Source organism: Zeus faber (assembly GCF_960531495.2).
Source record: "Zeus faber genome assembly, chromosome: 9".
In the NCBI taxonomy this organism is placed as follows: domain Eukaryota; kingdom Metazoa; phylum Chordata; class Actinopteri; order Zeiformes; family Zeidae; genus Zeus; species Zeus faber.
Window position 1 is genome coordinate 2827532 of NC_137197.1, and position 27995 is coordinate 2855526.

The window sequence follows — 27995 nt, forward strand, 5'->3', positions numbered from 1 at the left end:
GTTTTCTTTTTAGACGTGTTGACCTGGAGGTTATATCATGTACAGATTGTGCAGAGAAGGGACTCAAACATCTGCGGTTGGTTTTATAATCAGATTGTTGGATATATTCGGTGCATTGGCAAAACCTCAAGGTATTATATATATTGTTACGCTGCTTCAGGGCTTTTGCCTTTGCTGAGCAAGTCTACTCTATTTTTACCTCCTTCACAGCAGAGTCACATTTTACCGCACTGAGAATGACGACAACGGCATTGTGGGTTTGTTCACTGTGCCATAGGACCTGTTTTCCCTGGACCTGGAGCCGTACCGCTACAGTGGGGTCAACATGACGGGGTTCAGACTGCTCAACGTCGACAACCCCCAGGTGGCCTCGGTGGTGGAGCGCTGGGCCATGGAGCGCATGCAGGCGCCCTCCAAGGCCGAGGGCGGCATGATGGAGGGGATGATGACGGTGAGCTGCCGTGGCCGCTAAGCTTCCCTGTGCCGTCATTTATGCTGAAAGATACATTCACTAAGTGTGAAAAGTCATTACATTACATCACATTACGTTATGTGGTTTTGTCCAATGCGATTTACATTAAGTACATTTTGTGGGTAGTATCAGTGTTTCCCGTGATGTACAACGTTGTTCCCCGGGAGAAGACAACCTGGCCAGTGGTCCCCAGGTAGTTTGAGTTTGAGACCCAGGTTATTTTATTCCTATAACATCAACAGGCAAGTGAAAGGTTGGGAAGTAGGCGGGGCTTAGGTAAGAGTAGAAGGCGGTAGAGAGCTCCGTCCAGGGTCCGGGTGGATGCAGAATGGCTGCTCTTTAGTCTGAGATTGATCTGCCGTTGTTATTTTTCCTAAAACCTTCTTGTGTCCCTCTGTATGAGTGTTGAGCTCGCCGCGTCATGTCAACGCTGCCACGTTTGCGTTGCCTGGCGTGTGATGTGTGATGGCGGGTCCCGGTTGACGGTGGTGTGTGCGTTTCAGACGGAAGCAGCTCTGATGTACGACGCCGTCTACATGGTGGCGGCCGCCTCGCAGCGAGCCTCTCAGATCACCGTCAGCTCCCTCCAGTGCCACCGACACAAACCCTGGCGTTTCGGATCACGCTTCATGAACATGTTCAAAGACGTGAGTTGTTTTCTCTTTTTCATTTTTTACGATCGCTCCCTTAACTCCCCTTCCCGCTCCAGCCGTCACAGCCCGCCGCCTCTGCTTTGTTTCCTTTTGCTCGGGGACGGCGGCGAAAAAAGACAATAGTTTGGAAATAAGATTTGATGCGGGACCATCGGCATCTCGGTATCTCTCCGCAGATTAGCTCCTGACGACAAGCGCTGGCAGTGGATGGCGCGGAGTCGTTGTTGGGTAGATAAGTGGATCGTTTGTCAGAGCAGGAACCGCATCCGCTGACAGACAGTTTGTGAGTCAAGTTGATGTTGCTATAAACACGTTTGCAAATGATCTACTTTTCTCACTCACGTCCAACTCTTTCCAACTTTCTAACGCTGAGAAAGTTGGAAATCCAACAAGTGGAGTCCTCTGAAGACCTTTTGCTATTGAAAATTAAATATTTATTTATTTCCTCATTACTGACGAGGGGAGGAGTACATCGGCAATCAACCTCTGAAAGAAGAAACGTTGAGTTGAAAGTGCTCAGGTTTAATTATTAAAGCCGCCCGTGTCAGCTCTCCAAGACGTATTCATTTGAGTGTAATGGGCTCGGCCGGGCTGTGACACTCTCTAATTAGAGCTTTTTTTGACAAACGAGACATTGAGTTGCCAGCGGTGTTAAAGGACAGCAGGGGGCCCGGACAAGGAACACGCATTTGATTGGAGGATAAATGAACTGACTTTTCCTGTACGTACACACAGATATTTGATCAGTAGAGTTATAATGCTTTGCTGCTGTATTTGTGTTGTAAAGAAAGTGAGGTTTTGTTTATTTATGAATAATCAGTGTGTTGCATTCCGTCCTGTCGGCTACTTTGGGAACATTGGTTTTCTATCGACGAGAGGTTGTTTGTTAAAGGACAAGTTAGATAGATAGATAGATTTACATTTACATTTAGTCATTTATCAGACGCTTTTATCCAAAGCGACTTACAATTGTTCAAACACCGACGGATGCAGCCATCAGGAGCAATTAGGGGTTAAGTGTCTTGCTCAAGGACACTACAGCATGCTAGCAGGAGGAGCCTGGGATCGAACCAGCAACCTTTAGATCACTAGACCACCAGCTCTATCGCCTGAGCTGCCATCCCCATAGATAGATAGATAGATAGATAGATAGATAGATAGATAGATAGATAGATAGATAGATAGATAGATAGATAGATAGATAGATAGATAGATAGATAGATAGATAGATAGATAGATAGATAGATAGATAGATAGATAGATAGATAGATAGATGGATGGATAGATAGTGTCCCGTCCTCCGTCATGTATGTTCAGATTTAGGTTTCAGGCACATTTGACGTGCTTAGCTTCCATACAATCCGTACGGTTCAATCAAATCAGATCCCAGCCTCCCAGATCCCGTGTCCTCGACACATGTACAGTAATGACACAAACACATGGAGAGAGGGAGACAGACTCTGATTTGTGAGGATTTACAAAGGAACTTAATGAGAGCAGCAAATCTCTCCATAGGGTCCAGTGGGTATAACAGATGTGTGCAATAAGACCATATGAAATGTTTTCAATCAGGGAGCGATGACACTAACGCCGGCCTGTCACCCTTGATGCACACCCCAGAAAACGTCACTAGAATCCATTTTGTTTGGATGGAGAAGGTTAGACGGGCGCTTTGATCCATCAACTCGTCTAATTCCCTGAAACTCCGAAGCCTCCGAAGCCAAATAGATCTGGGAACATGCTAGGGCTGCACAACGAGACCAGTCTATATCTATATATATCTATGTATACTGCCTATTATGTCTGTTACTAGTATCATTTGTACTTTCACCAGGAACAATGCATTTTTAACCGTCATGAGAAATTACTAAAAAAAACATATTGTTGATAGTTTAATTTAGAATGTTACGAGTACAAATAAAAATGTTACGAGTAAGAACAGTAGTAAGACGCACTAGTCACGAATGAGAAAGTACTAGTACTCAATTAAAAGTGATAGTAAAATGAATAAAAAAAAATTATAGTAAAATGGGAATAGATACTAGTAACAATCCGAGTAGATACTAGTAACAATCCGAGTAGATACTAGTAACAATGGGAATAGAGACTAGTAACAATGGGAATATATACTAGTACCAATGGGAATATATACTAGTACCAATGGGAATATATACTAGTAACAATGGGAATATATACTAGTAACAATGGGAATGGAGACTAGTAACAATCGGAGTAGATACTAGTAATAATGGGAATATATACTAGTAACAATGGGAATAGAGACTAGTAACAATGGGAATAGAGACTAGTAACAATGGCAATATATACGAGTAACAATGGGTATATATACTAGTAACAATGGGTATATATACTAGTTACAATGGGAATAGAGACGAGTAACAAAGGGAATAAATACTAGTACCAATGGGAATATATACTAGTAACAATGGGAATAGAGACTAGTAACAATGGGAATATATACTAGTAACAATGGGAATAGAGACTAGTAACAATCGGAGTAGATACTAGTAATAATGGGAATATATACTAGTAACATTACATTTACATTTACATTTAGTCATTTAGCAGACGCTTTTATCCAAAGCGACTTACAAGGGAGAATAACATTCAAGCTACATTGTGACAGAGATTAGTGTAACAACAACATTAGTGTAACAATAAATACTGCAAGGCGGTGCTAAGTAATTGTAGGTTAGGACAGGAGGTACTCACTGAAGAGCTGGGTCATTTTGCTGCTCTGGTTATTTTTGGCAGCTCGTTCCACCAACGTGGAACTACAAATGAGAATAGCCTGGATTGCCGTGGCTGTATGGCCGGCAGAGCCAGGCGATGCTCATGTGACGAGCGCAGCATCCGGGGGGCAACATGTGCTCTTACAAGAGCATTTAAGTAGGCGGGAGCATTCCCAGCAATCACTCTGTAGGCCAGCATGAGAGACTTGAACTTGATGCGGGCGGCTACAGGTAACCAGTGGAGCTCGATGAGCAGCGGAGTGACATGTGCCCTCTTTGGCTGGTTGAACACCAGTCGCGCCGCCGCATTCTGTATCATCTGTAGTGGCTTCACCGCACAAGCCGGCAAGCCTGTTAAGAGGGCGTTGCAGTAGTCGAGACGGGACATCACCAAGGTTTGTACCAGCAGTTGAGTGGCATATTGGGTCAGGTACGGCCTGACTTTTCAGATGTTGAGTAGTGCGAAGCGGCAGGACCGGGACTCGGCGGCAACATGGTCCGAGAATGTCAGTTGGTCATCAATAATGACACCAAGATTCCTTGCAGCCTTGGTAGGAACAAGAGATAGAGAGTCAATTTTAATATCAATGTTGTGATAAATACCTTGCTCCTGATGGCTGCGTCCGTCGGTGTTTGAACAATTGTAAGTCGCTTTGGATAAAAGCGTCTGCTCAATGACTAAATGTAATGTAGACAGCTGGCCTTGCCACGTCACACTGAACGAGCGCCCAGTGAGGTAAGATTCGAACCAGGAAAGTGCACTGCCAGATATGCCCATACTTGAGAGTATGGACAGGAGTATGCTGTGATTGACAGTGTCAAAAGCAGCTGATAAGTCGAGCAGAATGAGAACCGAGGATTTGGCAGCAGCTCTAGCAGTTTTTAAGGCCTCTGTCACAGACAACAGGGCTGTTTCGGTGGAGTGACTACTTTTGAAGCCAGATTGAAGTGTATCAAGAAGGTTGTTTCTTGACAGGTATTCTGTAACCTGTCTAGAGACCGCCCTCTCTAAGGTTTTGGAAAGGAATGGGAGGAGAGAGACCGGCCGATAGTTTTCTACTTGATTGGGATCGAGTGAAGGTTTTTTGAGCAGTGGTGCGACCCGAGCCGCTTTGAAAGCGGAAGGGAAAATGCCGGAAGTTAGGGAAGAATTAATCACATGTGTGATTGCCGGGGTGATAGTCGGTGATATGGCTTGAAGGAGGTTAGATGGGATCGGATCTAGCGGGGGGGGTGAAACCAGGGAACGATGAGCCTAGGGCTGGAGGAGACAGGTTGTGAGTGAGTTGTTTAGTGAATTGGCTGCTGATGGCTGCCAATTTGTTAGTAAAAAAGGAGGCAAGGCAGTCAGCAGTGAGGTTAGTAGCTGGGGGAGGTGGTGGAGGGTAAAGCAGAGACTTGAAGGTGGCGAATAACTTACGTGTGTCTGTGGCACCGTTGATCCTATCGTTGAAGAAGGCCTTCTTGGCAGCAGTGATGCTGGAGGAGAAGGAGGACAGCAGTGTCTGGTAGCTTGCAAGATCCTCAATTGTGTTGGATTTGTGCCATTTCCTTTCGGCTGCTCTGAGGTCAGTGCGCGTTGTCCGGAGGGTGTCACTCAGCCAAGGGTGCGACTGGGTTGATGGAGCAGGTCTGGTGGATTGTGGACACAGGCTCCAGACATGAGCTCAAGGTGGAGCAAAGAGAGTCAGTGGCATCATTTACCTGCAGAGAGGCGAAAGTGCCGTGGGGTGGAAGATAAGAGGAGAGCACAGAGGAGAAGTGGGTGGGAGACAGGTTGCGGAGATTGCGGCGGATAGTAACCATGGGTGGGGAGGTGGGGGGTTGTTTTGGTAGCTGGACATTGAAGTGGATGAAGAAGTGGTCAGAGAGATGAAGAGGAGTGACCCTTAGGTTGTCCGTGGTGCAGCTCCGAGCAAGAATGAGATCAAGCTCTTTGCCAGCCTTGTGAGTTGGTGGAGTCGGGACCTGTCTTAGGTCGAATGAGCGAACCAAAGACAGGAAGTCAGCCGAGCTCGCACTGTCCAAGTGGATGTTCATGTCTCCGAGGACGAGCATGGGACACTCATGCTCAGGAATTGATGACAGCAGGGTGTCAAGCTCATGTAGGAAGTCACCTAGTTGTCCTGGTGGACGGTAGATGACGACCACATAGGCTTTCACTGGAGCAGTCACCAAGACGGCGTGATATTCAAAGGAGGCAAACTTGTTTAAAGGCAGCAGTGGATTAAATTTCCATGTGTTGGAAATTAGCAGGCCAGTCCCACCACCACGGCCAGATGGTCTGGATGTGTGGGAGAATGAGTAGTTAGTGGAGAGTGCAGCCGGGGTTGCGCTATCTTCCGGTTTAATCCACGTCTCAGTGAGAGCAAGGAGCTCCAAGGAGAGGTGGTTGGCATGACCAGAAATGAAGTCTGACTTGTTAACTGCAGATCGACAATTCCACAAGCCAACAGAGAAGGAGGTCTTTGCAGAAGATGTTTGCTGCAGGGACCTGAGGTTACCCGGATTGCATCGGCGTATGGTATAACGAGGCTTTCTGGGTGACCTTGAAGTTGTAGGGATGTGGTAGTAGCACATTTTGTATGGAGTGAGAAAAAGAAGGCAGGTTCGCCTTGTTCGGTGTCCTTGCTTCGGTTGACGTGCAGAGGTAGACGTGCGTCTTTACACAGAGCGACTACAAATGGGCCAACGCTTGAAGCTAACGCTTCAAGGGCAGGACCATAAATAGGTGATAGAATACAGCTGCTGGTGTGATTAGGGTTGCACCTGGCTAAGAGCACGCCCACATAAGAGAGGACTTACCTGAATAGGGGGTGTGTCTGGAACACAAGCTTGTTGGCAATGTGCAGAGTCAAACCAGTAGTCCAAGTTGCAATACTACAATACGAGCAGTGATACACTACACAGCAGCCTCAGCACTAGAGCTCGACTCGCTGGGAATAGAGACTAGTAACGATGGGAATAGATACGAGTAACAATGGGAATAGATACTAGTAACAACATGAATAGATACTAGCAACAATCCGAGTAGATACTAGTAACAATGGGAATAGATACTAGTAACAATGGGAATTGATACTAGTAACAATGGGAATATATACTAGCAACAATCTGAGTAGATACTAGTAATAATGGGAATATATACTAGTAACAATGGGAATATATACTAGTAACAATGGGAATAGAGACTAGTAACAATCTGAGTAGATACTAGTAATAATGGGAATATATACTGGTAACAATGGGAATAGATACTAGTAACAATGGGAATGGATGCTAGTAACAATGGGAGTAGATACTAGTAACAATAGGAATAGATACTAGTAACAATGGGAATATATACTAGTAACAATGGGAGTAGATACTAAAATTGTGATACAAAATTGTCCAAATGATTAAGAGAAACATCACAGTAGATACAGTACTTGTAACAACTGTTAAAGATACTAGTATCTAATAAATAAGTACTAGTACCTAATACATTTTGACTATACAACTAAAATAGTCAATAGTTTACAGCTTACATTAAATTACATTACATTGATCAGACGCTTTTATCCAAAGCCACTTACAATTATTCAAACAGCGACGGACGCAGCCATTAGGAGCAATTAGGAGTTAAGTGTCTTGCTCAAGGACACTACAGCATGCTAGCAGGAGGAGCCTGGGATCAAACCAGCAACCTTTAGATCACTAGATGACCAGCTCTACCCCCTGAGCTACCATCCCCTGTAGGGGGAGTGTAATCTGGTGTTCTGGTGTTATTTTGGTGTAACCTGGTGTTCTGGTGTTATTATGGTGTAACCTGGTGGTTTGGTGTTATTATGGTGTAATTATGGTGTAACCTGGTGGGGGGAGAAGACGACAGCCTTCACGAGGCCTCTCCTGTGAGTAGTGAGAAATGGTGCAAGACCAACTCACGAAACTAATGTCGCCAAAGAATCATCGAGCTGGCAGACCAAGGTACAAGCCAATGCCAAAACCAAGGCAGAGAACATCCTCTTTAGGACGGGCGGACACCCCCACCGTCGAAAACCAAGGTCTGCCGGTGCTCCAACTCAATGTCGAGGGCCTTACCATCGCCAAACTCGAAGTCATCAGGCATCTCGCCGATTCCAACAAAGTGGCAGCGGTCCTCCTGCAAGAGACACACTGGGTGTCAGATGAAAACCTCAAGCTTCCTGGGTTCTCCCTCGCTGGATCCATCCACAGCAAGAAGCATGGAATGGCAACCTTCGTCCGAGATGGTTTGAGCTGGGCAGCCACCAGCCAATCTCCACCTGGCTGCAACATCGAGTGGCTGGCCACTAAAATCCAAGAAACATCTGTCGTGAACGTATATAAGCCCCCACCAACAGCGCTGACTGCATCATCACTTCCATCCGTGACTGCTCCTGCCATCTATGCAGGTGACTTCAACTGCCAACATACGGATTGGGGTTACCAACACACATCACAGGATGGAGAAGCACTGAGTGAGTGGGCCTCTAACGTTGAGGCACTACTGCTGTACGACCCAAAGGAGCCCCCAAGCTTCTGCTCTGCACGTTGGAACTCTTATACCAACCCAGATCTGGTTTGTCATATGCCGCAGTAACGACCTGAAACCGGAGAGACGTGTCTTGGACAGGTTCCCTCGCTCACACCACCGGCCATCCATCATCAAAGTACCATCCCTAGTACAGCCGGTAGCTGGCAAACCGGTCAGGAGATGGAACTTCAGGAAGGCGAACTGGCAGTCGTTTACGGTGGAAACAGAAAGAAGAACTGCTGGTCTCATGGACCCAGAAGCAGAAGACGTGGATGCTGCATACAGTGCCTACTGTGAAGTCCTCCTAAGGGCAGCAAAGCACAACATCCCACGTGGCTACAATAAAAACTATATCCCGGGCTGGGATGAGGAGTGCAGCTGCCTGTTGCGCCAACACCAGCAGGCGATCACCAGGGAAGAAATGGACGCAACAGCAACAACCCTACTGCAGAAGCTGGATGACACCCGAAGGGCTAGGTGGACGGAAGTAGCGGAATCCATCGACTTCACCCACTCCAGCCGGAAGGCGTGGCAGACCATCAACTTGCTCTCAGGGAGAAAAACAACACCTCGTAGGTGTCCAGTGACTGCAGATGCTATTGCTTCCCAGCTCCTGAAAAATGGTCGCTTCCCTGATGCGGACAAAAACTTCGCACGACTGACATCGTGTGAGGTATCATCCCTCTCCAGAGCAGCCAGCGCTGATGCTAATCTCTCAGGAGACTTCACAGCAGCCGAGCTAAAGGCAGCAATTAAAAAACTGAAGCTGGGCAAATCACCAGGTCGAGACAATATCCACCCAGAGTTTGTCATGCACCAAAGTGAAAGAACATCTCAATGGCTACGCACATTCTTCTCATCATGCTTCCGGAGGTCCAAGCTCCCGAAGACCTGGCGCCGTGCTTCCATCATAGCCTTGCCAAAGCCGAACAAACCCGCCGAAGACCCGAAGTCCTACAGGCCCATATCCCTGCTCTGTGTCCCGTACAAGATTCTGGAGAGGCTGATCCACAGCCGCATTGAGCCAGTGGTGGACCCTCAACTCCCACCGGAACAAGCCGGCTTCCGCAGAGGCAGGTCAACGGTGGACCAGGTAACGCTACTCACCCAGGACATCGAGGACAGCTTCCAAGATAATGAGAAAGCTGGAGTAGTATTCCTGGACCTGACAGCCGCTTATGACACCGTGTGGCACCGTGGACTACACCTGAAACTGTTGAGAACAATCCCGGACCGGCACATGGTGAGATTTATTATGGAGATGCTATCTAACCATAGCTTCATCCTACAAACAGCGATGGCCAGACCAGCAGGCTCACAAGGCTGAAGAACGGTGTCCCGCAAGGCTCTGTCCTCTCACCAATGTTATTTAACATCTATATTCACGACCTGCCAGACACAACATCCAAGAAGTACGGCTATGCGGACGACCTGGCCATCATGCTTCGATGCCCAACATGGAACACTATGGAAGAAGGCCTCAACCGAGACATGGGCATCCTGGCAGACTACCTCCAGAAGTGGCACCTTCAGCTCAGCATGGGCAAAACAGTGTCTGCAGCTTACCACCTCTACAACCGGGAGGCAAGAAGGGAACTGGACGTGCATGTTGGCAACATCCCCCTGGAGTTCCAGCAAGCCCCCAAGTACCTCGGCGTATGCTTGGACCGGACGCTGTCCTACAAGCAGCACCTGGATGAAGTGAAGGCCAAGACAACCGCAAGGGTCTCGCTCATCCGCCGCCTTGCAGGCTCGACTTGGGGAGCTTCCCCCCAGACCCTACGCATATCCACGCAAGCCCTGGTCCTACCCGTAGCGGAATACTGTGCCCCTGCCTGGAGCAGAAGTCCACATGCGAACAAGGTGGATACTGTCATCAACAGCGCCCTCCGGATAGTAACTGGTTGTCTGAAACCCACCCCTGTGTCCTACCTGCCAGTCCTAGCTGGTATCGCCCCACCCAGTCTCCGACGGGAAGCAGCTACCCTCGCCCTGGCAAGGAAAGCCCAGAAGAACGACTGGCACATCCTACACAAAGCCACAACAACACCGGCACCACCATGCAGGCTCAAGTCTCGCCATCCCTACAACAAGGCAGCACAGCCCTGACGACTTGTCCAAGGACGCCTGGCTGGCAGCATCCTGGAGACAATCGTGGGAGTCAGCTGCGCCCTCCCGCATCCAACGATACATCCGGGACCCAGGAGGAGGTGTAAAAGGAGAAGACATGCCACGCCACCTATGGACCTCGCTGAACCGCCTGCGTACTGGCGTCGGGCGCTTCAAGTCCTCTCTGTGCAACCTGATGGTATGGTGTAATTATGGTGTATTCTGGTGGTATGGTGTTATTATGGTGTAACCCGGTGTTCTGGTGTTATTATGGTGTAACCTGGTGGTATGGTGTTATTACGGTGTAACCTGGTGGTATGGTGTTATTATGGTGTATTCTGGTGGTATGGTGTTATTACTGTGCAACCTGGTGGTATGGTGTTATTATGGTGTAACCTGGTGGTATGGTGTTATTATGGTGTATTCTGGTGGTATGGTGTAATTATGGTGTATTCTGGTGGTATGGTGTTATTACTGTGTAACCTGGTGGTATGGTGTTATTACGGTGTAACCTGGTGGTTTGGAGCACTGACCGTACGGTGAATCAGTCAGGAAACAACTTTCACAATGAGAAAACACAGCTCCCGCCAGGATGCTGCTCCTTCTACTGCTCGTGTCCTTTTTCAGAGTTTGACTGAGCACCGGTCAACTGTCCATCTTTGTTTCTAAATGTTTACGTCCAAACAGAAAGTGTCCTCTCCGAGCTTCACAAGCTTTAAATAGAAATTGCCTAAAAATCAGTTTTCACATTCTTACTGCACAAACCAAATTTGATTTAATCTTAGAAGAGTTATTTTACCACAGTCATCACTCCAGCTGCTCAAGTTCATAACACTTAGCTCTGATGCATCCCAGAATGCTCTGCTTCTCCATGGTTGCAGAAGCAGGTTCCTGAACGATTGCTTTTGAGTTACGGGGGAAACGGAGCCAGGATTGGGGGCGTTTTGAACCTCAGAGTGGGCGGAGTTCCACCTTCCTCGGTCCAGGGATCCATGCCACACGGTCCGGTGTGGTTTTGTTTCCCCGTCCTATGCACCTCCAGGCGACGGAGTTCCGCGGCCCTGCTTGACCGGTGCGGTTGTAAAGCTGTGTGCTCTGGCTTCTCTCTCATCTCAGGCTCAGTGGAACGGCCTGACGGGCCAAATAATCATCAACAAGACGGACGGCCTCCGCAAAGACTTTGACCTGGATGTCATCAGCCTGAAGGAGGACGGGCTGGAGAAGGTGAGCGGCACAGCACTCTGAGCCCCAAGTCACATACTGTTATCACTTTATCCATGTTATTATTATTATTATTATTATTATTATTATTATTATTATTTATTTTATTTTTTTATTTTTTTATTGTGCATTCACCTTCATATTACAATACAATAAATAACATATTTTTTTATAATTTTATTTCATCTGTTTGGCTATGGTTTTAGATTATTTTAAATGTACCACGCTGCTCTTTTATCCTATTTGTTCAACATTTCTTCAACTGTTGTTTTGAGAAGTTATTATTGTTATTATTATTTTTTTATTATTGTTTTCATATTTAAAAAAATATTCAAACATTTATCCACTGAATTGTAGCACTCAACTCAAAGCTTTTGTTCCATAAGATCTGTGCGTCTTTAGAATGTCTCAGTGAATAAACAGAAGTGGTATTCATGTGTTTCCTGCCTCTGCAGTTTAATCTCCAACAACACAAGAGAGAAAGAGACGTCTCTTTATTTCTTTCTTATGATATTTGTTCCTTTTTTTTTCTTTCTTTCTTTTCTAATTAAGCGCAGCGCTATTCAAAACCATTAAAATTGTTTTTCTTTTTTTGATTATTCCAACAAGACAATCGCAGGCAACAGTCGCTTGAACAAAGTGTGGAAAAAGGTTTGTCCTCCTGAAGTAGCTGTGAGGTGCTGGTGAACACCACGTTTCCCCCAAATAAACCCTTTAGGTCCCGACCATCACATGGTTTTCCTTTGAGACGTCTCCCCTCCTCCTCTTCACCTTAATACCTGATAATATCACGTTTTCCAATTCTAATTTTCTTTTTGAAGTTGAAGTTCATGTGTTGCCTTGATAAAAAAAAAAGTCAATTTTAATGAAAATAAAATCTCTTGATTCATTTACTGTTGCTGTTCAAACTTAGTTTGATTTCCACTAGTTTTTGGCAAACTGAGTGTGACTCCTGTTCCCTGTCTGTTCACGCCTCTTACCTTCTGTCTTTTACTCTCAATTACTCTTAACTTAACTTTTAAAGTTTCTGGAGAAAGTTTGTGGAAGTAAAAATACAGTAAAAACTCCCTGGTATTTGTCCTGAGACTGTAACGTTTCTTCTGACAGATCGGCGTGTGGAACTCCCACACTGGCCTTAATTTGACTGAAAGCAACAAGGACTCTTCCACAAACGTGACGGATTCCATGGCCAACAGGACCCTGATCGTCACCACCATCCTGGTAGGAATGTTCTGCACAGAAAAATAAATAAACACTTTATACTGGCAAATGATGAGTGTCCATTACTTTCACTATGTACTTGGACTGTTGTTTTTGGTTCAGTTGAACATAAAGGAATGTAATGACTTATAGTTTGGTGCTTGGTGTTTGGCGCTCGACGCTTGGCGTTTGGTGCTTGGCGTTTGGTGCTTGGTGCTTGATGCTTGGTGCTTGGTGCTTGGCGTTTGGTGCTTGATGCTTGGTGCTTGGTGCTTGGTGCTTGGTGCATCCCTGAGTGTGAGAGAGGACACACTCAGGGATGTTATTGTTGCAGGAAAACCCTTACGTCATGTACAAGAAGTCGGACAAGCCGCTGTACGGGAACGACCGCTTCGAGGGCTACTGCCTGGACCTGCTCAAGGAGCTCTCCAACATCCTGGGCTTCGCTTACGAGGTGAAGCTGGTGTCCGACGGCAAGTACGGAGCTCAGAACGACAAGGGAGAGTGGAACGGCATGGTGCGAGAGCTCATCGACCACGTGAGTACCGACTGGGGACCAGCCACGCCCACAGAGAGGGTTTTTATTATTTTATTGTCATCGTTATTAAAAAGTGTCATTGAGACAAACACCGTCATGTAAAACATAAGATGCATCAGGAACACATGGAAGGTGCAGGAAAACAAATGACCAGCAATGTAAAGGTAAATAAAACAGTAAAAAGTAAACCAAACTTCATAAAACCATATTATTTTACAGAATAAAGCTACTACACATAAAAGTGTAGCTTGAATGTTATTCTCCCTTGTAAGTCGCTTTGGATAAAAGCGTCTGCTAAATGACTAAATGTAAATGTAAATGTAAAAGTGGAAGCCAATGGGGTTCCCAAAAACAAATTAGGCTGGATGTACAAAGGCATTCATGTTTATATGTAGTTAAAAACACAGAGCTGATCAACTCAGTGTGAGAACTTTGAAGTTAAATCACAAATGTGTAAATTTAAACTACTTTCAATTTACAACCTTTGGTAAGTGAAGCTTCACAAATGTGATCTTGCATCACACAAATAGGGATAAAGGGGTGGATGGATGGGATAGATTGGAGGGCATGATGGGATGGATGGGAGGGATGGATGGGTGGAGGGATGGATGGACAGACCAATGAATGGACGAATCCGATGGATGGATGGATGGATGGACAGACCGATGGATGGATGGATGGATATACGGATGGGTGGAGGAATGGATGGACTGACCAATGAATGGACGAATCTGATGGATGGATGGACTGACGGACAGACCGATGGATGGAGGGACGGATGTCGGGCATTGCCCCTGATGCCTCCACCCGCCGCCAGGTGGCGGACCTGGCCGTGGCCCCGCTCACCATCACCTACGTGAGGGAGAAGGTGATCGACTTCTCCAAGCCCTTCATGACGCTGGGCATCAGCATCCTGTACCACAAGCCCAACGGCACCAACCCGGGCGTGTTCTCCTTCCTCAACCCGCTGTCGCCCGACATCTGGATGTACGTGCTGCTGGCCTGCCTGGGCGTCAGCTGCGTGCTCTTTGTCATCGCCAGGTAAACAGCGAACATCCTTTAAGATTTGAACCGTGTCGATGCTCTGTCTCCAAAAAACACAAATCTACCAAGAGGAACGTGACCCCGGCGGAGCTCCTCAGGAGATGGGGTGTTATTTATTTCTGTGCCTGTTGTTGTTGTTTACGTTATTGGTTCCAGTATGAACCAGTTCCAGCTTCTGAGATGGCCCCTTTCCCGGTGTTAACATGTAAAGGAATAGAGCAGGGGCCTCAAAGCCAAATGACCTGGGGGCCACAGGCCAGGTTGTCTTCTTGTAGGGGGCCGTCATGGGAAAATCAGCCTGTTTGTTTTGTTTTGTTTGTTTTGTTTGTTTGTTTTGTTTTGTTTGTTTTGTTTTGTTTGTTTTGTTTTGTTTGTTTGTTTTGTTTGTTTTATTTGTTTTGCTTTTTGTTTGTTGGTTTGCTTTTGTTTTGTTTGTTTGTTTTTGTTTTGTTTTATTTGTTTTGCTTTTTGTTTGTTGGTTTTCTTTTGTTTTGTTTGTTTGTTTTTGTTTTGATTGTTTTATTTGTTTTGCTTTTGTTTCGTTTTGTTTTCCCGCACATTTGTGAATTTCCTCGTAATCCTGTTACAAATATCTCTCTTATCATCGATTTATTTGTGTTTTATATTTTGAAAACATTAAGTACATTTGTGTGGGTTAAATAAGCATGGTGATTTGAAAACATTATTTGCGGTCTAAATTTATGAATATATTATCTCGTGGCACCGGGCCTGCAGTTTGAGGCCCCTGGAATAGAGGATGTGTGTGAAAAGTGTTTCCCAAACAGTTTGTTCCAGATGAATGGAGTTTCCCTAACGCGCTGCCTTCTGTGTGCTTGTTGCCGGGCAGGTTTACTCCGTACGAGTGGTACAACCCACACCCCTGTAACCCCGACTCTGACGTGGTGGAGAACAACTTCACTCTGATCAACAGCGTTTGGTTTGGAGTGGGAGCGCTGATGCAGCAAGGTGGAGACCTCCGTCAACTGCCATACATCACTGACATAAATAGATTTTAATTGTTGAAGTTTTTTATATTTCAGTGTTCATAATAAATTGTAATGACATTTTAATGTCATCATATTTAGGGCATCGTCCGCGAAACTGTGGCATTCAACTCCAAATTTTGATGAATAAAATTCATTATGTATTCAATTATGTTTTGCGCGAAAAACATAAAACTAAAGGTTTGGACAGTAAGAGTTGATGTGTCAGTGTGGTATTATTTTTTATTAAAGGGGCATTTTATGAAAGCGATGCAGAGAGGTTTCCAAATGGCATTAAATGACCTTTAATTCTATTTCTGGTGTGATAGAAAATCTGTCTCAACAAAGGTTTGAAGTGGTGTCGAAGCCAAGGTCTGTGCCATGGTTCGGAATAAATAAATGAACGTGATGAAGCTGAGAAGACGTGAGCTTCCATTTTTAGTTCTGAAAAGATGATTTTTGATGTGATTTCATACATTTCACATCACCCATCACCGTGTGGTTGCATGGTTAACTCGTCAGTTTGTGTAAACATAACGGAGGTGGAGGTGGAGGTGGAGGTACGCATCGCGGCGGCGATGACAGTTGTGCCGACGCCCGCTCCTCCACCTCCTCTGTGTTGCTCCGTCTTCAGGGTCGGAGCTGATGCCCAAGGCGCTCTCCACCAGGATCGTGGGCGGGATCTGGTGGTTCTTCACGCTCATCATCATCTCGTCCTACACGGCCAACCTGGCCGCCTTCCTGACGGTGGAGAGGATGGACTCGCCCATCGACTCGGCGGACGACCTGGCCAAGCAGACCAAGATCGAGTACGGCGCTGTGCGCGACGGCTCCACCATGACCTTCTTCAAGGTGACACTTCCGCCACGCCACGCCTCCTCCTTCCCTCCGTCCCGGGGGAAGGACGACGGTAGAACCAGAAATCCTCCGATCACAAAATGATCATGGACATTGGAGCAGCTTTTATAAAAGTGAGAGCTCTCAGGGAAGCAAAATATTGAAATTGAAAAACCCAAATTGTCATTGTGGTGTTGTTTCGATCCGGCTGAGATGGACTGCTGCGCCCTCTAATGGCACAAATGTACACGTTCCACCGTCAGAGCCCCGCCCTAATTAAAACCTTTGTTCCCATTATTTATAACTGTTCATATTTATAAAGTGAAGTAAAGTTCCCGCTCTGCTGCAGCTTCTCACTGCGTTTAAATTGAGTCCGACAGGGAAACGATTCAGACTTAAAGAAGCGTCGGTGAGCGCTTCGTGGGTGTGAATGTATCCTTCAAATAAACAAAAGTACATCTGTACGCCGTCGCCGGTTCCCCTCCGTAGGGCAGGAACGGAACCTCCGCCCTCAGCGCTTCACGCCGCGCCTCCTTTGCGCTGCAACCCTGGTGTGTGGTGACGCCGCCGATTGTTTGATTGATTGAATGCTCGTGACACATCGCTCCCTGGAATAAAACCCTTTAGAATTGAGTTGAAGAGCTGTGATTTAGCCTCGAGGTGATTAAATGAGAGCTCAATTCAGGCTTTAACTTCATATCTTTTTTATAAGGAAACAAAGGTGAATCCTTGACCATGTGCCCATATCAAAAGATTTCTCTTCCCGCTCTGCCTGGCAACCCAAGGAACTCGTCTCCCTTTTCTCGACCGACAGAAATCCAAAATCTCCACCTACGAGAAGATGTGGGCTTTCATGAGCAGCAGGAAAAACACCGCCCTGGTGAAGAACAACCGCGAGGGCATCCAGAGGGTCCTCACCACGGACTACGCCCTCCTGATGGAGTCCACCAGCATCGAGTACATCAGCCAGCGCAACTGCAACCTGACGCAGATCGGAGGCCTGATCGACTCCAAGGGCTACGGCGTGGGAACCCCCATCGGTGAGGGCGTAGCGCTCAGCGGCTCCAACCTGAAATCCTCTCACGACACCTGTCACCGCTGTCGTGTGATTTTTACCAGTTGTACTACTTGGTTGTTGTTGTCATGGCTTTCAAAACGCCGTCAAGCGAGTAGAAGGGACTTGATTGGGGGCGTTGTCGCATCGTTATGGCGCCACGATTTAAAAAGTTAAAAACGCAAAAGAAAACACGACGTCTCAGCAAAACCTTCAAATGGCGACACTGAGGCAATGCTAAACAACACAAATACTGAGCTAAAAGAGGCGCGGCTCCCCAGCTCTTTTGCGACGACACATTGCACACCTTTGTTTTGTTGCCGACAGCTTCAGGCGACGTAGCGCTTCTGCATATGATTGAAAAAACACGTGTGACGGAGGACGATAGATCGCTGTTATATTTAATGTTCGAGCGACAGAAGGGTGAACACAGACCGGCCGACTGGCCTTTTCTAATGCACTCGAATGAAAGCGCTCACATTTGTCTGTTAACCGCAGGATTTTCGAACGTTTTTGGCACATTCGTAAACTCTCTGGTGACGTTCAGCAGTCGTCCGATGCGGCGCCCTCTGATCGACAGAGATGAACATCCTGTTCTCCCCCCCTGCTCAGGCTCTCCCTACCGCGACAAGGTGACCATCGCCATCCTGCAGCTGCAGGAGGAAGGGAAGCTGCACATGATGAAGGAGAAGTGGTGGCGCGGGAACGGCTGCCCGGAGGAGGACAGCAAGGAGGCCAGCGCCCTGGGTGTGGAGAACATCGGCGGCATCTTCATCGTGCTGGCCGCCGGCCTGGTGCTCTCGGTATTTGTAGCCATCGGGGAGTTTATTTACAAATCCAGGAAAAACTTGGACATTGAGGAGGTGAGTGTGGGTCAGTGCGAGTGGCACAACAAGTACTAGGGAGGCCGTCGCGGAAGCTGCGCCGTCGTGTTTTTTCCTCGTCTTCGTCACCGGAGCCGACGGCGGCGTCACACGGCCCAACGCAATATTTTAACAAAGGTTGCAGTCACAAAATACTCTATTGTAGACTAGTGTTTAAAGTAGTTATGATGTACTTGGACATTTTACTCTAAATTGGGAAAAAAACAAAAAAAACAAACAAAAAAAACCCCTATTGACCCTATTTATCGGGATGGATTTCAAAGCACGTCGCTGTCTCGGCCTTGCTGATTTGTTCAATCAAAAGTTTCCTTTTTTGATTTTACGTTTTGTGTCTGAGATAAACCATTTTCATGCCACGATCATGGAGGTAAGGGATGGCGATTTCCCATTTTTTGGAAAAGACAAACTTGTCGAAATATCATGATTTCACCGCGTTATCAAAGCATCTGTTATGAAAAGCTTGAAGTCTTCATATCAGCGCACACTCTGGTCTCACACTTGGACTTCACCACTTTTCTATGTATTCATTCGTTTCGAAACATCATGTGATTTACACGCTGATGGTTTTTTCCACTTTGTTTATGAGCGAGCAGAGTTTTCCCCCAAGATTTTGTTCATGAACTTGTTAAATGTCTTTGCTTTATTTTTTTTCTTTGCTTTTTGTATTATTCAAAGTATATGAAAATGCATGTATACTGTATGTTTTGTCACGTTGGCAGTGTTTCTGAATGACTAAAGTTACGTGAGAACCTTTCAGTTTTTTGTTCTGTTTTGTCTCTTTGCTGTGGTGGCACGGTTTTCCCAGCATGCTCTATGCTCGGAGGTTTTCTTGCATCCCGTAAAAGCTCTGATGAGCAGATCAACCGCTGGGTCGGCGTTTTCATCTGCAGGATACGATGTCACGAGCGCGGTGTTGATGCTTGTGTGGTTGTCGTCGTTCCACCGCGCTCGTATCGGTCCAGGTGTTTTCTCTGTGATTGACCTCTGCCTGACCTTGCATGCTCCTTCGTGCATGAAGTGAATCCAAACACGCGACGTTGACGGGTCCTCGGTCGGGAGGTCCCTGACGGGGTTCGGGTGATGCACGCGAGTCATCTGTCCCTTGTGCAGTTCATGGTTCCAAACGTTCCACTCTGCCGCCACTCCTCAATGCCACGCTTTCAATGCAGTCCCGTGGGGCAAACCATTAGGACTTGAATAAAAACGTTAAACTGACATTATAACCAGACATTCTGCTTCACTTTTTTCAGGGTTTTATTGACTCTTTTGGCAACGTGAGAGACTAGAAACACAGAGCTGCGTCGCTTCCCCCCGGAAAGCTGCTGTGGCAACGTTTGGGCTTTAAAAGTCCTTTTAAATGGAATGTGATATGGCTGTTGTTCAACCCGTTAAAGACACAACACGGGACTGTAATGTGAGTTTCCTACCTTCAAGGAGGGGGTTTAACGTTGTACAGGCGTTGAACGGTCGCCACGCTGGGCTGCGTTGGGCAGACAGTCGGCCCCTTAAAGCGCCGCGGCCACATTTGGAGAATTCCCCGTTCGCCCTGAGAGCAAATGTCCTGCTGAATGAGTCTCAGGACGGTTCACATCCCAGAACCTTCCGTCTTCTATACGTGCTCTGAGCGCCCGACAAAGCAATCGCACACACACACACACACACACACACACACACACACACACACACACACACACACACACACACACACACACACACACACACACACACACACACACACACACACACACACGCAGGAAAAGCCTGTGTTGCCGTCGTTAAGTGGATTAGATCTCCTGAGGACGTGGTTTGAGTTGCAGGGCTCTGTCACAGGCAGTAAATCTAACGCAGAGACACTTTTATCGTAAATGTGACTGGTAGGGTGGTGTAGGGTGGCATAGGGTGGTGTAGGGTGGCATAGGGTGGTGTAGGGTGGCGTAGCGCGCTGCGTTCCCTCAACATTAGAAGAATTACAGCTAATTGGAAACCAAATCTGGCAGAGTTGAAACTCTGAGAGGCAGGTTGGTTAATGGAACGTCAGTGAACGTTCCTCTCAAGTTAGAGGGTAGAACTAGGAAGTAAGGGACTAGAAACAGGAAGTTGGAGACTTGAAACAGGAAGTTAGAGGCTAGAAACAGGAGGTTAGAGGCTAGAACCAGGACATTAGGGACTAGAAGCAGGAAGCTAGAGGCTAGAACCAGGAAATGGGGGACTAGAAACAGGAAGTAAGGGTCTAGAAACTGGCTGTTACAGACTGGAACTAGTAAATAAGGGACTAGAGCAGGAAGTTAGAGGCTAGAAACAGGAAGTTAGAGGGTAGAACTAGGAAGTAAGGGACTAGAAACAGGACGTTAGAGGCTAGAAACAGGAAGTAAGGGACAAGAAATAGGAGTTTAGAGGCTAGAACCAGGATGTGAGGGACTAGAAACAGGAAGCTAGAACCCGGAACTGAGGGACTAGAAACACAAAGTTAGAGACTAGAAACAGGAAGTAAGGGACTAGAAAAAAGATGTTACAGGCTGGAACCAGGAAATGAGGGACTAGAGCAGGAAGTTAGAGGCTAGAAACAGGAAGTAATGGTCTAGAAACTGGCTGTTACAGACTGGAACAAGTAAATGAGGGACTAGAGCAGGAAGTTAGAGGCTAGAACTAAGAAGAAAGGAACTAGAAACAGGAAGTTAGAGGCTAGAAACAGTAAGTGAGGGTCTAGAAACAGAAAGTTAGAGACTATAGCCAGGGCGTGAGGGACTAGAAACAGGAAGTTAGAGATGAGAGACAGGAAGTTAGAGGATAGAACTAGGAAGTAAGGGACTAGAAACAGGAAGTTAGAAGCTAGAAACAGGAAGTAAGGGACAAGAAATAGGTTAGAGGCTAGAACCAGGACGTGAGGGACTAGAAACAGGAAGTTAGAGACTAGAAACCAATAAGCATCTCTTTTTCGTAAAGGATATTTGATGTGTTAAAGGCTTGAATAATAAAGTCCTTAACTGACCTTTTGTTGTTATACATTTGGTATTAATGACTGAAATCCTCCCTCGTCTGCAGTTGGTGTGAACTCCTCCGACGCTGAACGTAGGTCAACCTCCGTCGCCCACTGTCCACTCTTCTTCTTCTTTTTTTTTGGCAGTTTCTTCCTTTCAGTGCGTTGACGGACGAGCCGAGCGTCTCGTCTCTCGAGTGTCGCGGGACCACGAGGAAGAAGAGGTGCGGCAGGAGGACGGGGAGATTACCCAGAATGCTGCTGGGCAGAACCAAACGCTGCTTCCGGAAAGAAACGCTCACCTGAGACTCCGCCCGCCGCCGAGGACACAAACTCTGTTTCAGCGCTGTTCCCTTTTGTATTTAGACAACTGTGCTTTTAAGTGATTATTATATTGTTTTATTTATTATTATTATTATTATGACGAAGTCAATAGACAGCTGATCTACTTCTATGGACTGTTCAAACCCTTGTTGCGCTGAGCTGTTTGTGATGATTCGCTGGTGAATCTGAAACTTCTTGCTGTTTGTCAAACTTTGGTTTTAATTAAAAGTCAAAGTGTTCGACCTTTCCACTGTGACAATGAGTACGAGCAAAACAGCAAACCCAGGCAGGGTCTGCAGGGCCCTCAAAGCTCTGAATGTCCTGAACGCAATTAGTCAAAAAGAAAAAAGGGCCGTAAAAGTCTTTCAACCGTCTTCAAGTTGAATTGACGAGGGCTTACACTTCCACAGAAACATTGTTTTGAAGCCATAAACCTTCCACTGAGCTCGTACTTACCTGTTGTAGATGAACTCACTTCATACCGTCATACTTACCTGTGGAGAGAAATCCAAGAGCGCCGCTGTACTTAGCACTCCTCCTCAACGTCTGTGGTTTAAAGTACTGTTTCCATTGAATCCGGCTCCTCATCGCTCCTTTCATTCTTTTTTGGACGGTGACTTTATTTGATTTGATCTTTTATCCATCTGAGAAGGAAACTGTTCTAATAACGCTCCCTAGGGTCGTAAGCTGATACTTACCTGCAGTACTTTACTGGGTAAGAGAGGTTATTGTGTTCAAAAGCCTCTGATGTCCTTAGAAAGTATTACATTTAACTCTGTGACACCTGTGCCTCCCGCCTTGAGGCCCCGCCCCGTTGTGGTTGTGAGGGTCCGGGGGTCCGGGCCCAGGGAAGTGTGAAGGTAATCTGCCCGCGGACAACCAGCTGTTCAGTAATCTGTCTGTGGTGTGCCTGTCGCCCTGCCCCTCTCTGGTCCTGCAGGGAGATTATAGTATTATGGTCTTCATTCCATAATCCTGTCAATGGGATCCAGCCCCCGCTCGGATCCACGGCTCCTGTGGATTGTGGGTCGTAATCAGTGCGGACGTGTCGGGGTCGGGACGCCACAGTGTGTTGTGTGTCTGCTGACCTATGACCCCTGCAGTTCGGGGTCAGAGGTCACACCCTGGAAACTGGTAAATTACAGTTTTTTTTGTTTAAACCATCAGATCCTCTGTGTTTGGTGGATTTCACTACAAATCTCCATTTTGAACCTGCAACGTTTTAGTTTTCCAGCGTCCAGCTTTCCCCTCGTCTTCACTCTTCATCTCTTTCTTTTCCCCAAACGTTTCCTTCTTCCGATCCGTTCATTTGTTTTTGTTTTTTTCTTGCTAACTTAAAGTGGTGCGCACACACACACACACACACGCACACACACACACACACACGCACGCACACGCACGCACGCACGCACACACACACACACACACACACACACACACACACACACACACACACAGAGTTCATCCATATCCATAGTTTACTGACCCCACTGCACCTACGCTGCTTTAGCTAATTCACCGGGGCCGCCTTTCACTTATTGTACCTGTGGCGGACCCCGCCACCATGAGTGAAGACAGCGTGTACAGGAGCCACATGCTGGACATACATTAAACAGGTGTTTCTTATGAAGTGCTGGTGAAATACAATTTTTAAACAAAATAATCTTATGGATTACCACTTTAAGCATAAACATCATTTACTCAGTCTCATTGATGTCGAGTGAGAGAAGAGGGACCTGAAGACCATTCATAGATGGAACACTAAGCCGTGTCTTTCCGTGACATGTTGTAGAATCTCTGATGCACGAACTGGAACAATGAGAAAAGCCTTTAAAAGGAGATGGGCGTTTAAAACCTCGACCTCCATCCCAGCTGAAGAACTGACACGAGTCTTGAAGGTAGAAGGGGCAACAAGCTGCTTCAGGGGTCCCTCATTCCGTCCGTCTTGTCTGTTCGCTTCATTCACACAAGGAAGGATGGAAGGATAGAGAGATTAAGGAATGGAGGGATGGAAGATAGAGATAAAGGGATGGAAGGATGCCCATCCAGCAGGAGGCACTGTGGGGCCCGTCTAGCAGGGGGCGCTGTGGGGCCCGTCCAGCAGGGGGCGCTGTGCGGACGCGCCCTGCTTTAAGCCGCCGCGTTGGGGTTTTATTCTGATTGTGGTTGTGATGGATTCCAGGATTGGAATTAAACTGCTTTTCATTTTGTTCGTCTTTAATCTTCTAACCCTGCGCTCTTAATCAGAAGCAGGTTTCTAATCCGGGGATTAGAGCCTCTGACCCGCACAGCTGCAGCAGGAAGAGGATCATCTGACTTCCTGCTGCGCCCAGAAGCCCCAAAGTGTGTTAAAGAATAGCACAGGACACCGCGAAGAAGAAAGATCCTTTTTACTTTTACTTCTGGGGCAGAATGAAGCCTCGTCGTTGAATCTGCTTCAGGACGTTTGTTTCTCAGGATTTCCTCCTTCCTGTCGGAGGCTTTAACTTCCTCTAATCCCTGAGACAACGTCAGTTCACAGCCACGCCTTTACTTACCTTTGCTTACCTTTGCTTACCTTTACTCACCTTTACTCACCTTTACTCACCTTTACTCACCTTTACTTACCTTTACTTACCTTTACTCACCTTTACTCACCTTTATTTACCTTTACTCACCTTTACTCACCTTTACTCACCTTTACTCACCTTTACTTACCTTTACTTACCTTTATATCTGTTCTCTGAGTAGTTCCAATGGTCATTGTGATGCATGGCAGAATGGAGAGATAGGAATGGAGGAATTGGGATGAGAGATGAAAGGATGGAGAGTTGGGTGGATAGGGGGATGGGGATGGAGGGTAGAGAGATGGACAGATGGAAGGATGGAGAGATGAAGGGATGGAAGGATGAGAGATGGAGAGATGGGGGGATAGGGGGATGGGGATGGAAGGGTGGAGAGATGTACAGATGAAGGGATGGAAGGTTGGAGGGATGGAAAGATGGAGGATGTAGATATGGAAGGATGGTGAGATGGAGGGATGGAGGATGTAGATATGGAAAGATGATAGATGGAGGGAGGGGGTGGAAGGATGGATGGAAGGATGGGGATGGAGAATGCAGATATGGAAGGATGGTGAGATGGAGGGATGGATAGATGGAGGAATGGGATGGAGAGATGGAAGGATGAGAGATGGAAGGTTGAGAGATGGAAGGATGAGAGATGGAAGGTTGAGAGATGGAAGGATGGAGAGATGGAAGGATGGAGAGGTGAAGGGATGGAAGGATGGAGGGAGGGCAGGATGGAGAGATGGAGGAGTGGGGATGAGAGATGGAGGGATTAAGAGATGGAGGAATGGGGATGAGATGGAAGGAAGGAGAGTTGAAGGAATGAAGGGGTGGAAGGATGAGATGGAGGGATGAAGAGATGAGATGGAGGGGTGGAGAAATGAGGGATGAAGGGATGGAAGGATGAGAGATGGAGGAAGAGGGTGGAGAGATGAAGGGATGGAAGGATAGAGAGATGGACAGATGAAGGGATGGAAGTTTGGAGGGATGGAAAGATGGAGGATGTAGATATGGAAGGATGGTGAGATGGAGGGATGGAGGATGTAGATATGGAAAGATGATAGATGGAGGGAGGGGGTGGAAGGATGGATGGAAGGATGGGGATGGAGAATGCAGATATGGAAGGATGGTGAGATGGAGGGATGGATAGATGGAGGAATGGGATGGAGAGATGGAAGGATGAGAGATGGAAGGTTGAGAGATGGAAGGATGGAGAGATGGAAGGATGGAGAGGTGAAGGGATGGAAGGATGGAGGGATGGCAGGTTGGAAGGATGGAGAGGTGAAGGGATGGAAGGATGGAGGGATGGCAGGATGGAGAGATGGAGGAGTGGGGATGAGAGATGGAGGAATGGGGATGAGATGGAAGGAAGGAGAGTTGAAGGAATGAAGGGGTGGAAGGATGAGATGGAGGGATGAAGAGATGAGATGGAGGGGTGGAGAAATGAGGGATAAAGGGATGGAAGGATGAGAGATGGAGGAAGAGGGTGGAGAGATGAAGGGATGGAAGGATAGAGGGAAGGACGGATGGAGGGATGAGAGTTGAAGGGACGGAGGGAAGGAGCGATGGAGGAGTGGTGATGGAGGGATGAAGGGACGGAGGGAAGGAGCGATGGAGGAGTGGTGATGGAGGGATGAGAGTTGAAGGGACGGAGGGAAGGAGTGATGGAGGAGTGGTGATGGAGGGATGAAGGGATGGAGAGAAGGAGCAATGGAGGAGTGGTGATGGAGGGATGAGAGATGAAGGGACGGAGGGAAGGAGCGATGGAGGAGTGGTGATGGAGGGATGAAGGGACGGAGGGAAGGAGCGATGGAGGAGTGGTGATGGAGGGATGAAGGGACAGGGAAGGAGCGATGGAGGGATGAGGGAAGGAGCGATGGAGGAGTGGTGATGGAGGGATGAAGGGACAGAGGGAAGGAGCGATGGAGGAGTGGTGATGGAGGGATGAAGGGACGGAGCAATGGAGGAGTGGTGATGGAGGGATGAAGGGATGGATGGAAGGAGCGATGGAGGAGTGGTGATGGAGGGATGAAGGGATGGATGGAAGGAGCGATGGAGGAGTGGTGATGGAGGGATGAAGGGACGGAGGGAAGGAGTGATGGAGGAGTGGTGATGGAGGGATGAAGGGACGGAGGGAAGGAGCGATGGAGGAGTGGTGATGGAGGGATGAAGGGACGGAGGGAAGGAGCGATGGAGGAGTGGTGATGGAGGGATGAAGGGACGGAGGGAAGGAGCGATGGAGGAGTGGTGATGGAGGGATGAAGGGACGGAGGGAAGGAGCGATGGAGGAGTGGTGATGGAGGGATGAAGGGACAGAGGGAAGGAGTGATGGAGGAGTGGTGATGGAGGGATGAAGGGACGGAGGGAAGGAGCGATGGAGGAGTGGTGATGGAGGGATGAAGGGACGGAGGGAAGGAGGAGTGGTGATGGAGGGATGAAGGGACGGAGGGAAGGAGCGATGGAGGAGTGGTGATGGAGGGATGAAGGGACGGAGCGATGGAGGAGTGGTGATGGAGGGATGAAGGGACGGAGGGAAGGAGTGATGGAGGAGTGGTGATGGAGGGATGAAGGGACAGAGGGAAGGAGTGATGGAGGAGTGGTGATGGAGGGATGAAGGGACGGAGGGAAGGAGCGATGGAGGAGTGGTGATGGAGGGATGAAGGGACAGAGGGAAGGAGTGATGGAGGAGTGGTGATGGAGGGATGAAGGGACGGAGGGAAGGAGGAGTGGTGATGGAGGGATGAAGGGACGGAGGGAAGGAGCGATGGAGGAGTGGTGATGGAGGGATGAAGGGACGGAGCGATGGAGTGGTGATGGAGGGATGAAGGGACGGAGGGAAGGAGTGAAGGAGGAGTGGTGATGGAGGGATGAAGGGACAGAGGGAAGGAGTGATGGAGGGATGAAGGGACAGAGGGAAGGAGTGATGGAGGAGTGGTGATGGAGGGATGAAGGGACAGAGGGAAGGAGTGATGGAGGGATGAAGGGACAGAGGGAAGGAGTGATGGAGGAGTGGTGATGGAGGGATGATGATGTCACCGATCAACTGTCTCTTCACATCTTTCCTTTTTTAATTCCTCTCCTAAAATGTTGTTTCTTCTTCTATTTTAAATCCTTCTTTTCTGCATCGATGAAGGAAACAAGATCACACTTGTCAATCACAGGGGGAGGGTGTTTCGAAGTTATTGATAGGAACTAATATTAATAACAACACATTCTGATAATAATATTGATAATAACTTATATTGAAAATAAATAATTCTGATCATAACTAATATTGATAACTAATATTAATAATTACTCATAATAACCTATATTAATAATAACCAATATCAGTAATACCTCATATTAATAATAACTTATATAATTAACTAATATTGATAACTCATTGATAATAACTAATATTGATAATAACTCATTAATACAGCTTTACATTCCACATTGGTGGTAAAAGGGACTTCTGCTTAATTGAAAATAAATATACAATATATATTTGATATGTTTGTATGTTTTAATCCCTTTGGGTTAAATTTGTTTTTTAAATTAATCCAAATATAACTATAATAATTATTTATCATTTATGATAGTGGGCCACAGGCTTCTATGAACTGTGCAAGAAAAAAATGAAATAAAAAACTACTGTTACTGAAGGAAACGTCAAAGTGTTTATGAAATAAAAATCATCTCCAAAAAGCAGCAACAACATGAAGCAATGATGTAGAAAACAAAACACAATCTGATGGAGGATTAGAATGAGCAGACACAACAACTCAGAGTTTATCATTTAATTCATTTTCCATTTTCTTTTGAAGGTGTTTGATTTTAATATTCAATATATTTGATTTAATATTCTACAAAACAGTCTTTTG

General features: G+C 46.9%; 1 protein-coding gene across 3 annotated transcripts in view; it reads left to right on the forward strand.

Annotated features, from left to right (window-relative positions):
- LOC307235061 (glutamate receptor ionotropic, kainate 1) overlaps positions 1-18400 on the forward strand; it is a gene marked incomplete at its 5' end in the record, with an annotated part of 33223 nt that extends 14823 nt beyond the window's left edge. The window contains 11 exons of one of the 3 annotated variants that reach the window (XM_080007024.1): positions 278-451; positions 976-1119; positions 11638-11745; positions 12352-12393; positions 12850-12963; positions 13277-13480; positions 14298-14521; positions 15372-15490; positions 16142-16359; positions 17159-17384; positions 18011-18400. In XM_080007024.1, the coding sequence (XP_079863150.1) occupies positions 278-451; positions 976-1119; positions 11638-11745; positions 12352-12393; positions 12850-12963; positions 13277-13480; positions 14298-14521; positions 15372-15490; positions 16142-16359; positions 17159-17384; positions 18011-18300 (1863 nt within the window). In that variant the 3' untranslated portion in view covers positions 18301-18400. Of the gene's footprint in view, positions 1-277; positions 452-975; positions 1120-11637; positions 11753-12351; positions 12394-12849; positions 12964-13276; positions 13481-14297; positions 14522-15371; positions 15491-16141; positions 16360-17158; positions 17385-18010 lie in introns of all 3 variants that reach the window. The other 2 variants (XM_080007026.1, XM_080007025.1) reach the window with 2 other exon arrangements.
- Between the last annotated feature and the right edge of the window lie 9595 nt (positions 18401-27995).